This window comes from Charadrius vociferus, unplaced genomic scaffold (assembly GCF_000708025.1).
Source record: "Charadrius vociferus isolate BGI_N301 unplaced genomic scaffold, ASM70802v2 scaffold200, whole genome shotgun sequence".
In the NCBI taxonomy this organism is placed as follows: Eukaryota; Metazoa; Chordata; class Aves; order Charadriiformes; family Charadriidae; genus Charadrius; species Charadrius vociferus.
Genome location: NW_009646515.1, coordinates 1,352,564 through 1,366,211, shown reverse-complemented (window position 1 = coordinate 1,366,211; position 13,648 = coordinate 1,352,564). Strand labels below are relative to the sequence as shown.

Genomic DNA, 13,648 nt, shown 5'->3' with positions numbered 1-13,648 from the left:
AATCATCGAATTTACATTCAGGTTAATCTCTTTTTGGAAAAGACAACGTATTCGCAAGTACAGGTGTCTTATGAGGACAGCATCTAGAAAACAAACTATGCTGCAGAGTAATGAGGGAGTTGAACTAATGCGTTTAAAAAGGAAAGGTGGTATTGTTCTGACACTACAGGCCTGACTCTCCTCTTATTGCACGAACTTTAGACTGGCGTAACTCTTTTGGCTCACACTGCCTCACCTTTGAGTTAGTTTACTGGTAGCAACAGAGGGATCGGGTTGTGTATCTGCTACACTCGACATTCAGCAACGTAAAGGCAGTTTTAACAATCTTGTACAGGAGACTGGAACCCAAGATCTAGTATTTTGCTGAGACTGGTAACTGAACTGTGTACGGGAACATTCGGATAGTAAGACCGAAGGAGAAATTAAGCTGCATGGCAACCTTCTCCCTCAATATCCAAATATCAGATTTGTAGCTTTAAATACATCCTGAAATATAATAAAAAGTGCAAGAATAGTTTAAATTTAAATACAGTGTTTATCTTATTAGTTAATAGATTGCTAAACAAGATGTAAAATACACATATGCATAAAAGCTTATACCATGATCTGCAGTGCCATGCTATGCTTAAGTTTGGCATTTCACTTGCAATTCATGCTATGTTTCTTTGGTTTTCACCCCTGCTATTAAGTGGAAGAGCACCTGCTTTAGCTTGTAGTCATGGGGCACTTTATCTCTTTAGAGGAAACAAAAATTTGGTACTGGGGGTCTGTGCTCTTGATGCAGATGCAGAAATCCCATCAATATTACTAGGAAAGCTAAGGACACAGGGGAGAACATACCACATTTACATTACTGTACAGTTCTGCAGTCTCTTACATTTAGCCAATATTTCCAACAAAATAGCCCATAATAAAGCTTGGAATTGAATGTTGTCTTTTGTTTGTTACCAATAATGCCTATAATACCGGGCTCTCATAGCTGAGCAAGATTCATACTGTTACAGTCACGTTTATATCCACATTCAACTTCCTTTTATTAGAAGTATAATACCACACTTTATATCACAAATGTATAAAAATATGGCAGATAGTGTCATAACAATACTTTTCTTTTAAATGAGTATATTTAAAAAACAGACAGTTATTTTCCATTTATACATATATTTATATATAGAATAAAATACTCCTGATGCAATATATAAATGTCACTGTTAGTTTTTTATAGAAACTACTGTAGCTGTTGCACTGCTTCACAATGTTTCAAACAGCTCAAAATAACTTTACATTATAACATAAAAGATATGATTATAACAGTACGATATTAGGTCATCATAAATAAATATTACAAATCCTATCAAATATGGAAGTTTAAAAAACAAATTTAAGACATACAATTTAACTTTAAACCCTTAACCGGGATACACTTTTATCACATAAACCCCACTGTTTTAACTAGGCAGCAAAAAATGTCGTAAGGGCATAGGTCTAGACATGAATGTTTTCACCCTTATAAGTGCCAATACATACCAGAAGTCTCCCAGCTTTCAGACAGAGATGTGCACTAAGCTGGAATGTAAGTGAGAGAAAACGGCAATGCATTTTCCTCCCTGACTGGCACACTCTGCCTGGCATCCAGCGACATTTCTGATGACCGGTCATTCGTAATTCAACTTGTTTTACTGTGTAATCCCTGACTCTCACTGTGGTGCCAAACAGCATAGCTCCACATGTACATATTGCACACCTTTATAAAGCTGAAAATGCAGTCTTACCATCACCAGAACCACCACCGCTCCCCTACGCTGATCTCCACCTGAACTGGCCTATTTTCCGGAGTGCAATTACAAGGCTGTCTCTTTTAAATCATTCAGATTTGGCATTCGCGATCGGTTTGTTCGGTTATACGTGTGCCCGTTCTGTCCGCTCTTGGAAGGCAGCTGGTCCGAGTAGGGAGGCCCATCACTCGCGCTCCTGTTCACCGGGGCGACGTGCCAGGTAGGTTCCAGCTGGCTCGGTATCTGCAGCGTTGGCCTGCTTTTCGGCTGGGGCTCTTGCCGCACGTTGGTGCTGCCGCTGCTGGAGCTTTGACTCATGGGGTGAATTCGCACTTCAGAAAAAGAAGCTTTGGCTGGCTGACTTGGTAAGGGCTGGAAGCGAGGCTCAGCAGGGACAGGATGATTTGAAGAGGAGAGGTGTAAGAGCTTTCGAAGAGATTTTAATGGCTGGCTCTGAAAGACACGGGGAGAGGGACGTGACCTTCTGCTCTCCATCATATCAGACTTCCTATAATGAAACTGTCATATCCTAAACTCAACATCTGGAACTTCACAGGACTTCTTCACTTTTAGTTTGTATTGATTTGGAATATTTAATGCCAAGCTATGACTATACACCTGAGTAAATGTCTTCTCATTATGATGCAATCTATTAGCTACCTGAAAAGACTGAACCTTTTCTACATCAGGAAAAAAAAAAGTTCCCATCAATTATTTTAACCCTGTTTCCTATGAAAACGTAGGCATACACAATTGCATTACCTGTCCACCTGTCACTACTCCTGCTATTACCTCTGCCACATTTTATGAGTCACAGGCATCAGAAATACAAAGTTCCTAAAAATTCTGTGAACATCAGTTGGGGGTTAGAGTCCTGAGTAACCATCGGCACTGAAATAAGGGCAGGCAGAACTCAGCAGTTAGGTATTTTGTCTGCTGGCAGCTGGGTGATAAGCTGCTCTAGTCGCTCGCGACTTCTTTAACTGATGAGCAGGTTGAAGCAAAATGGAGACACGGGTAGCAGGAGCCTGGGGAAGCCTGAGTACACAAAGTGGCACGAAAACAGCCTCATTAAATTCCACAGCTCAGAGCAACTTGCTTCTTCAAACACTGCAGCCGCAAAAAACCCTGTTCTTCAGCTTTCAGTGTTGTAATGGCAACAGAACATGGCACTGAAGCTGCCTCCCAAACCCTGCTCCCCAAGCTGGTTTTAGAACTAGAGAAAATAAAGTTGTGTTAGTGCAGAGCTATGTAATACGCTATAACGTAGCCTGCTTAAACCACAGTCGGTGCCAGCTAAAGCACAGCCGCACCATAACGCGGTCACGATGCTCTGGTACCCCATCAGGTATCAAACTGCGTCAGGTCACAGCGTGCCCTCAGGATGCACCATTCCTTGCAGAGCTAACCCGAGGGCTTTTCTACAGTGCTGCTCAGCTACCATAGACACGCACTGAAATGTTGCTTGCCTCTAATACAAAATCATAACCAATATTTCAAAAGGCTCAAAGACTGACACAGGGACATTTAGTCTCTCTTCTTTTCCTTGTCATCCATGCCTAGATTTTCAAAGAATTATGCAGGACTGCAGGCACATGGTTTTTTACATTCAATGAGTAGGGAATGGGGAGGTTGGGAAATAATGTCAAATGCAATTTTTCTATTCACCAGAGAAAAAGCTGTCAAGATACGTCAGTGATATTACAATACAGGGAATTGATAATGCCACTTACATGCGGCTGGATTTCTGTCATCTTCTCAGGATGCCAATCCTTCTGCCTGCTGCTCTGGTGATTAGAAGAATGAATGGCTTTCTGTAATGCCAAGAGATCCTGACCATCACTGCTAGGCATCTGCAACGAAATATTAAATACTGGTTTCCTAATATATTCTTAAGAATAGCTGTAAATCGTTTCCCCCAGTTAATTACAGAATGCCAGTAAAGCCCATTATGGCAGCAGAATTGCAATGACCTTTGAATATTTTTCCCCATAGTAAGAGCAAGTGGCTGTGGAGATCATGCAGATTTGCTATACCCTTAGCCCTCAAAGCATTCGCATGCTGTTAGTGTTATTTGCTGTAAGAGAGAGCAGTTAAACAAGGCTTCAAAAAATAAAAAAAAAATAAAAATTGTTGAGCCTCATCTTCATTGAAAACACATTGCATACTGCAGTTAAGACCATGGATCAGTTCTATAAATTTGTTCTTGAGTGAAGCAGACCAAAATCTCTCTAAACTGGTGTCTCGCTGATTTTGCCATCACAAAACCAAGAGCTTTTCCTTTCCCCATCTTTCTCCTCCTCCACAAATATCCCAAACTAAAACAAAAATTAAGAAACTCCTCAACTTCCCTCCTGAAAATCCAATAAAATTTATGTCAGAAGGATAATTTAAAACTTTAATATCTAATTTCAAGAGTTCTAAGCAAAAAAAAGGACAGTTAAAATTTAACCTATTTTTAATGCAAGCTGTCTTTTATCATGAACAATCAGGACAAACAAAAATACAGCAGAGGCACGACATAAAATTTAGTTTTCTGATAATCTGTTATTAATATTTAGTGAATTAAATTCATATATAAAGGAGCAGTTTGCATAAAAAACGTATTTCCAATACAGCTACAAAACAAACCAGGTTATTTTTTTCCTGATTGAAGCACAACGAGATGGTTTAATTTTAAACATACACAATTTCACAGCTATTTTCCTCGTTTAGTCTTAGTCCCAGGGCTCATTCTCTCTGGAACTCCATATGTTACATTTTCAGTATATCAAATACTAAAAAATTTTTTTTAGGCACCATCTATTTCAACAGAACTGCCAATTTTACTTAAATTTATTGAACTGGCCCAAGATACTTAACTGGCATGAAGAGAAAGTGATCCCATGAAAATAAAACACATGCTGCTGTAGTCAGTAAAACAAGTTTACTGGAGCATTTTACAGTGCTACTGTACTTAAAAATTAATACCATGGGTAGAGTGACTACAGGAAGCTTTTTCAAAGAAGAACTATGCTTTAAATTATTCTTTGAATTAAAAAGAGGAAAGAGGGATTTCTTGATGCTTGGATTCTCCCCGTTGGTTGAGTCTGTCTGCAATATAAGATACAAAAACTAAATGCATAGTATTTCAATTCAAGAGATCTGTCCTTACTATATTAATTCTTTTTTTTTTTTTTTTTAATTCCGACAATATATGGCATCAATCGTATAATTTGCTTTGGGAAAATACACTAGTGATTGAACGAAAAGGCATATGGAACAAATTCAAGGAACTCAAAACATATAAAGCATGTAGAAAGAGATCAGTACACCTATTCTTATATCCATGTTCATTAGGAATGCAGAGTGTGTTTCAAAGCCTTTTGGAAACAACTGGTAAGTCTCGTTGTCTTTACTGAGCTTTGGATTAAATCCCATAATTTTGGCAATCATTTGTCACTTATGATAATGACCTAAAGCAGTATGACATTTCTTATTTTGATATAAATAAAATATCAAACATACACTAACAATAATAGCAATTAGTTTCAGAACGAGCAGTTGATAGCTACCTCTAGAAGAGATAAAAGTATTCTATTTTTAACTTGTAAAAAGAGCTAGGGCTCCAATATGAATTATTTCAGTTCTGACAAAAATATGCCTTCAACAACTTCATGTATAACTACAAGGGCACTGGCTGTTTGGTTGTTTTACAGAAATTAAAACAAAAGAGTATACCAATAGATGCACAAACAACACATAGAACTATCAAGAATGAAAGTTATGAATGGGACTGTTTCTCCCCTGCTCAGGTACAAACAAGCATAGGACCCATCTGCTGTGTCTAGCATTATTCTGCCTACCGAAAGAAAATTTATAATACAAAATAATGATTATATAGCTAAAGAGAATGCTGGGTGCGCTACCAAAAGCGAGGGTTTTCAAACAGCTTTCTCAGCTGCTAGATTCCATCCAAGTTAATGAAGGACAGGGTCACTAATTACCATAGCTTGTTTAGGAACTTTATGGTCAGAATTTCCTGTTTGAAGTTCAGTAAATTAAAAAGGAATTGAAGCATTGCTAGGAGATATGCTCACCTGCAACTGTTTATTCCAAAGCAGATAATTTCTTCAGACCCATAGCTTGCAGTTATGTGCCAAAACCTGCAAAACTCAGGCTCCTCTGAAGATAGTGCCTATTGACACTATGCACAACCCTTGTCGATACCAAATTGTTTGGTGGCAGATGACAGAAAAAATATATGACTCTAGCAATCCTCAAAACCTTTTACTACATTATTAAAAGACTCCAAACAAGATGAAAAGGAGAATGGATAAGAACAGCTCTGCAAAAACAATACTGCAAAGAATTCCCATAGCAAGCAGTAACGATTATTATCCCATGAGGAACTGCACCTGGAGAACTCTAGGGAGAATGATTAATGGGAACAACTCTCCAGGAATTGGGATCAGTTCTGGGCTGTTAGATATTTTGAGAATGACATCATTAATAAGATGTCTTCAATCCAATTTCAGATATCTTTTATGACTCTTATGACGATCACCAGCAAAATGAGACCTGCCAAAGGATATCAGAAGTAAATAGTAGCTAGCTATGATGTGCTTCTCAGTGTTCTGACAGTTCTCAGGTATAGTTTGTTACTTGCCGCAGAAAGTCTGTGTCAGAGTAAGTGGAATTTCATACTTCTAGGACAGGAATTATAAGCCTCAGAAAAAAAAAAACTTGGGTAGTCACAAGCTATCTGTTAGATTTTTAATATGAATTCATAGAAAACATTATTTATGTAGTTGAAGGGCTAATATTACAGTGTTGTTAACAGCTTTTGCGGCTGAAGTCAGACTTGGTGCTGAACTGAAGGCAAAAAATTTTTATTTGTGCTGGAAGATCCTTATGAACATCCCAATGTTTGTTAGTAGATGTCCTCAACTAACAGAGAAAGAAGAACAAAGAACAGTGTCAGAACCAGACACTTGTACACATTGGTGGGTACAGTCTGTCCTCAGGTACTGTCCTGTTAAACAGTTGTAAGTGGAAATGAAAAGGGTTTTTTCAGTCACTGGTGGGGTCCAAAAATTAAGTTGATGTCAGCAAGTTTCTAGCTGAGGATGCAAGAGTTTCATCACTATCTTATTTCACCAATTTATTCATCTTCCTGTGAGATACTAACTCTAACTAGCTAACGTAATTTTCCCTTATGCAAAACCTCTCTGACCCCTCCCCCTCTATCCCTCTTCTTAAGAGGGAGAAAAAAGAGGAGTAAGGATTATGTATAAATCTGTCTTGTCTTGTAATCAGTGATGTTTTCAGTAGCTACAGATCAAGGTACTTGTGATTTAGATGTTTCAGAAAGTGACGGATTTTGAAATGCAACACAATCCAGTCTATATTTCCCTCACACAGTTTAATCTGGAAGTAGTTGATACACCATCTATCAGCTGGGCTTTTGAAGTGTTCCCTGCCACCACGTCTGAATGGCTGGAATCAGAGTAGACTACACCAGTGCAAATTTAACACCTTTTTTTTTTTTTTTTTGAAAATGCATCACTGGAACTAATGGCCTTAAGTGTGCTACCCTTTCATGGACATTTTGATCCCGAAGAATGTGAGTTCTAATCTAGGCATTTTATCCAGTTGTGTAATGCAAATGATCATATTTGAACTGGGTACAGGTATCAGCATGAACAAATTCAGAAGGAGAAGTAGATGTCACTTCTCTGAAACCTGCCCAACAGGAAGGCAAGGTGCATTTTTGAGTGCTAGTTAACACACACATGCACATGTTCCATACAGTTCAAAGAAAATACAAAAAAAAAAAGCCTGATAATCACTCCTCTCCCCCAGCTTTTAACAGATCTGCCCTCCACCAGCACCCAGAGCCATGCCACCTCACTCAATCACATACTTTGATTTAGTTACTCCTCTTTGCCAGGAGTGAGTGTGATTTACTCCATTCTGAGAATCTTCAAAACTCTAACTGCAGTTACACTTACAGAAACATTACAACCTTATGTATATGGAATTGTAAATATGTTACTGTTTCCAGAACTGTCATTCAAGAATGAGATGAGATTATGTTTAGGTTACTTCAGTTCTTTGGGAGATTTTCATTATAAAACTTCGTGAAATGTTAATATACCATTGCTCTCTGATAAAAAAAGTTCTTCATCCCTCCCAAAAACTAGATGAAATTGTAAAAATGTATAAAAGACACAAAAGGCTTATACCAAATAACAAAAGCCACACTCCATTCCCCCAGCAAAACATAAAATGTTAAGAATGGTTGCGACACGTCATCCTTATTCCCACCATGGGGTGCAGCAAGAAGATGGAGGCTCTTATCAATATACTGTCACAAAAAAGACGGGAAAGAACTCTAATTTATAACAGTTTGATGTCCTCCTAATCGGTGTCTGAAATTATCCAAGCTCTGAGGACACACAATAATACATTTGCTATTCTTGGCATGGTATCGCCATATCCTGCAAAAGAATTTGCTGCAACATTAGCTTAAAACTTGCATCAAAACTGGCTCTCAAAGGGTCTGAATGAAAACAAAGATGCACAGCACTAGTAGGTGAAGAAATATTTGAAAAGGCAGATAAATAAACCCTGACTGGGGAAAGAATTTGACTTTCATATAGTGAAGAAAGAAAATAAAAGAACAAAGAGATACATGCGGGCACGATCACAAATAATACAAAAGTACCATACTAACCTAGCATATTGAAATGGTATAAATCAACACTGATAAACATATTTTCTTTTAGAAATACTGTATACTTACAGTTTGAGATTTCTTCTTTTTCTTTTTTATTGCCCTGAAAAAACCTTGCTTTTCTTTCTCCTTGAGCTGTTCTGAGTGACTGTTAAGGTTTTCAGGACTTTTCCTAAACATGAAATAAGGTATTGTAAGAGAGATTTTATTTTGATACTATGTAAATTCTGTGTAATAATGAGCTCTTATGCCAAGGAATGCAAATTATTGATTAAAACAAAAATATTCTTAATGTTTTAGCATTCATTGGTTCAAGGGTTATTATACAAATGCCAGATAAATAGTCTCATTAAATGGGATAGGAGGAACACAGTGTTAGGGTAGAACAATTAGCTCAAAGTAGTGAATAGTTATTTAGGGAAAAGGAAAGCATGCATGTCTTTTGTTGCTTATTTTTTTAAGCCGGTATTTAATATTCAAACCAAAATATCACACACAAGGTCTTTTAGAAAAACGAAAATCATATCTGAGAGAACATACAAATGGTGATGAGGTATAAAAGCACAGGTCCAGTTTATCCATTGCTTGCTGGAGAGCCAGGAGTTGAAAAGTTCACCAGAGAGAAACAATTTCAATCGAACTTCCTGACCTTTGCTGACATGGTTCCAAATTTATCACCGGGGAATCTGGGGATCTACTGTTGTCCATTTTAACTTAAAAACTTCAGTTAGTTTGTTATGCGTGGGTGAGACAGTGGTGGCAAAAGAAGATGACCCGAAAGTGGAACAGGTGACTTGCCTGAAGACGGAATTTCCACCTTTTAGCTTGTCTACACAGCTGAATTAACTACAGCTGATAAATAACATGTTACTTTAAGTATACACAGTAAACTATGTATGTAAAGTACTGATATGGGGTAAAGAGATTGTTTATGTAGGACATTGGTGAGACATAATCAAATGCAGTTCTAGTGCCCTTTGAAATAGTTTGAAAATTGGAAATGGTGGAGGAAAGTATTATAGAAATAATTTCAGAGAGAGAAAGAATGGCCTATATTAAAACAGACAGAGATTTCAATCTCTTCAGTATGTTAAAAAACACAGTCAAACCAGCCCCAACATTTAGTTTCCCTGATTGCAGCGCACAAGCACTTATCCAGGAATAAATTACAGAGTACTAGAAGGGTCTTTAAAGTAAAGGGCAAAGACTTAACAAGAACAAGTAGGTGGACAATGAAGCCAGAGAAGTCATATTAGAAATAAGGCACCGATTTTAACAATGAGAATCATTAACTGCCAGCACAAACTCCTTAGTGAAAGAAGTGGATTTCCCGTCTTTGACATTTCAAGTCAGGACTGCATGCTCTTCTGGGAGATACACACCAGTCAGGTATGTTACTGGGCCCGGACCCCAGAGAACAGATGACATTTAATGGCAACTAACATACAGACACAATCACACTGGGTGATTTAATAGTTATTTTTCAGTCTTAAGTTGTATGAAAACAAAAATTAAATTATTCCATTGTCTAGATGAAAAACCTAAAGGAAAGCCACAGTTCTAAGGGGTCTGGATGACAAACACGAGCAGCTTTTCTTGGAGTAACTGCAATGTAGCAACACTTAGCTGTCTGCTATAGTTATCCTTGGCTTCTAATTCTGGATTTAAATGCTATGCTATCAGCTGGTGATTCAGCTGCTACTACATGCCAAGCTGACATTTTTTTCTAAGCAAATGTGAAACACATACTAGGGGTAGGAATCACGGGAGTCATCCTCCTTATTGATGAGTACCTGCACTCACTGGTTTCATCAGCTCCTCAATTTCTGCACAAAACCACCTCAAGCTTGAAATGCTACTTGGTTCTAAACAGAAATGCATACAGTGTTTAAATACTGTAATACAGTGCAATTGTTGAGTAAGAGAATGGGCTTAGAAGAAAGACTTATAGGCAGAGAGGATGGGGGAAATTTTTGTAATTTAGTTTTTTGAAACTTACGTCTAGATACAGGAAACACATTCAGGTGCACAATAACATAGATTTAATGTGAAAATTAGAATACTACAGGAAAAAATCTCTAGTTTAATATAATTATTGCATTTGTAACACATATTTTAAATATACTGGATTGCTCAGGATTCCCGTTTCTGTCGCGTCCCTGTATTTGGTACCACTGTGTAACAGCAGCAAGGCAATCTTGTATTAGTCACTTAAAGCACCAAGGAGAAAGCCTGAGAGTAAAGACTACTGACAGCTTTACAGATTTGGTGAACTCACGAGACTGACTTAACACAGACAAAACACCTACCAAATTATTCACTAAATAATTTTTACTTAATGTGTTAGAAAAGTCGGAAGAAAGCATGCACCACAAGTATCCTGCTTGTACTCTGAAAGTCATGTGACCAGGAGTGAGAATCTTCCAGGCCTTTCCCCAAAGGAGCCACTGCGCATCCACATCTGCAAACATACCCCAACCCACAGCACCAGTACAAATTACCAACCCAGCAACTACGTTGCCTGCTGAGGAACCAGCGTCAGATCATAAGGAAGTCCCCATGTGGTTACTCTACATTGTCCTTTAAAATTTTTTCAACATCTGGCTATGGCTTTGCTGTTCTGAAGTCTATTCCAAAATGGAGATGCTGTATTTTTAAAGGTGAACTTCAATCTTCAGAGTAAAGCTTGGGACAATTTTCCCCCTACTTTTAGGCGAAAATACACTCGTGTAAATTCTTTTCTTTGGCCCAGTGAACCTGGATGAGAAAACTGCTCCCTACAGCAGATGAGCAGAGAGAAGTGAAAGTTCTCTCATCATTTCCTCTTTATGACTATAGTGACCAGAGGGGGGAAAGAAAGGGGCTGAGAACCCTGCTCATTTTCAATTGCTGCTTACCCAAAAGCAAGTGGTTTTACACCGACTGGTGTATGTCATTAACTCCTATGACTCATATTGCAGTACAGTTGTCTGAAAAAGCATTGACCTTGAAAAGCAACTGCTTCAAAACACACGCTCATTATGTGAAGAGAGCGAACATATATAGCATTATAGCAGGAAGCTTCAACACCAGGATTCTGTACTGAGTAAAAATAGAGCAGAACATTTTGATCGATGAAATGAAACATGGATATTTTAGGCATCCCAAAAGATGATTTTTCAGACAACGGACTGTACAGGAAAAAATTAGGATTATCAGAAAAAATCTGTATGGTATAGCCACTCAACACTAAAATTTTACAATATAACTGCAAGTATCTTGGTATTTTGCATGATGTTCCAGCTCTTGAAAGCAAACTCTTACACCAGAATCTGTGAGGCAGCGTCTCTTTTACTAGCAAGTAAGACCAGCCCTAGAGAAGGGCCCCTACTCAGAGAGCTCACCTTAAAGCAGAAACTAAAGGCAATATGTGCTCTTTGTTATTTTATCTTTGTCTGCCTTTTGCGTGCTTAGGACATATAATGTAGATCACATTGGTTATTCTGGTCTGGGACATTTGGAAAATGCACAGGTATAAACGGAAATTCTGTGATTATCACTAGCATTTATTGCCCCTGGGCAGGAAAGGTATCCAACTTCCCGCAGGTACAATGCAGCAGCAAACACGCAGGAGGCAAGCAAGCTGATGTGCTTTAATATTAACTAAATAGAAAAAATATGAAGCATGCTGCATTCACGCCGCTGTAGAGATTTTTGTATTGCAGACAGCTCTTTATGGGAGGCAGTTCCTCATGCTTGTTTCAGTTATTCTTCAGCAACCCTATCTCAGCAGGCAGCCAGGCTTGGAAATCCTCTTTAACTGCCAGTGTACTACTCCCTTTACTGAACTGCTCACTATTACACAAGTAAGGATTTTTGTCTAATGGAGGAGTTACTGAAATGTCTGAAGCTTTCTTCAGAAGATAAATGAACAAACACAAATTCTCCAAGTTAGGTCTTGGTTTTGCTTAAAGTAAAACCCTTGGCAGTTATAGAGTTATCACAAACGATGGCAAGAAACTGTCAGAAACTAGTGAAGCACCTCAAATAGACGGTTTGCTTAAGAATCTCAATCCCACAAACTGAAGCCCGGAGTAAAACTTCTTGGTCTAAAAGCCTGGCATTGAAAGCTTAAAAATCAGAGATCAAATCTGAACTTTGGAGCTGCAAATATTTTTTTTTTCAAGTGGAAAAGGAGGATTTATTAATTGGAATAAACCCTAGATCTACTATCTTTATATACAGAAAACCACTTAGAAGCCACTAAAGCCACTAGATCACCTGAAGTTATGGCATCACTAAAAAAAGTATACACATATATGTACATATCCATGCATACATTTTACACCTGCTCCCCCCTCCTCCCACCCCGATATCCTTCAATGTTAGTAACCATAAACATTTGGAAGTCGTTGTTTCATAAACTTATAAAGCCTGTACTTCAGTAGGCTTATTTTTTGGACAGAATACTGATGACTATAAATTCTGGAAAGCTTCCTTGCAGACTACGATAGACAGCATCATCTAATTTTTAGTACAAAACAAAAACACTCATGGCTGGGGAGGGTCAGGGAAGAGGCACTGGTTACTGCAAGAGACTGGTAGGGAGGCTCAGACGTTGCCAAATAGATGAATAAAGCAAACATATTGGATGACAATGCACATACAAGTGTCTTGTGCAGGAAACGTAAGAGGGAAAGCTATACCGTTAGGAAAGTGAACATCTTCAAGCTCTGCAGAAGAGATTCCTAAAGCCTCAACCAGTGTAACACACACAGGTGATTTCTAAGCTTGCAAGTGACAAATCTGTTATTTCCTGACTTTTTTTTTTTTTTTTTCCAAACTCAAGAATTCTGCAAATGAACTGGAAAGTATTTACAATGCAGCAACAGTTGTACTGCACACACAGCTGAACAAGCTTTAAACTAGTTTGCTCAGATATTGGTAACCTTCTAGTTTCAGGAACATTAAGTGTGACTACATTGTTATGCTGGTACAGCAATGTTATACCCAGTCATGTCATGTTTACAAAATACTGTATTATTTTGGAGTCTTGAAAATTAATGGTAGATAGATAATTGTAAGCCTTTGAGACTCACAAGAGTAGGATGGGGTTTTTTTGTTCTTTTCTTGAATGAGTTTGTGTGTGTTTATATACATTATATACATATAAAAA

At 38.0% G+C, this 13,648-nt stretch overlaps 1 protein-coding gene across 1 annotated transcript in view; it reads right to left on the bottom strand.

Moving 5' to 3' along the window:
- Window positions 1-1,565: 1,565 nt before the first annotated feature.
- The window catches only part of CDKL5 (cyclin-dependent kinase-like 5), a 77,626-nt gene continuing 65,543 nt past the window's right edge, over window positions 1,566-13,648 (bottom strand). Inside the window, 3 exon segments of the mRNA XM_009884721.1 lie at window positions 1,566-2,228; window positions 3,509-3,628; window positions 8,563-8,665. Coding sequence (XP_009883023.1) covers window positions 1,842-2,228; window positions 3,509-3,628; window positions 8,563-8,665 — 610 coding nt within the window. The 3' untranslated portion in view covers window positions 1,566-1,841.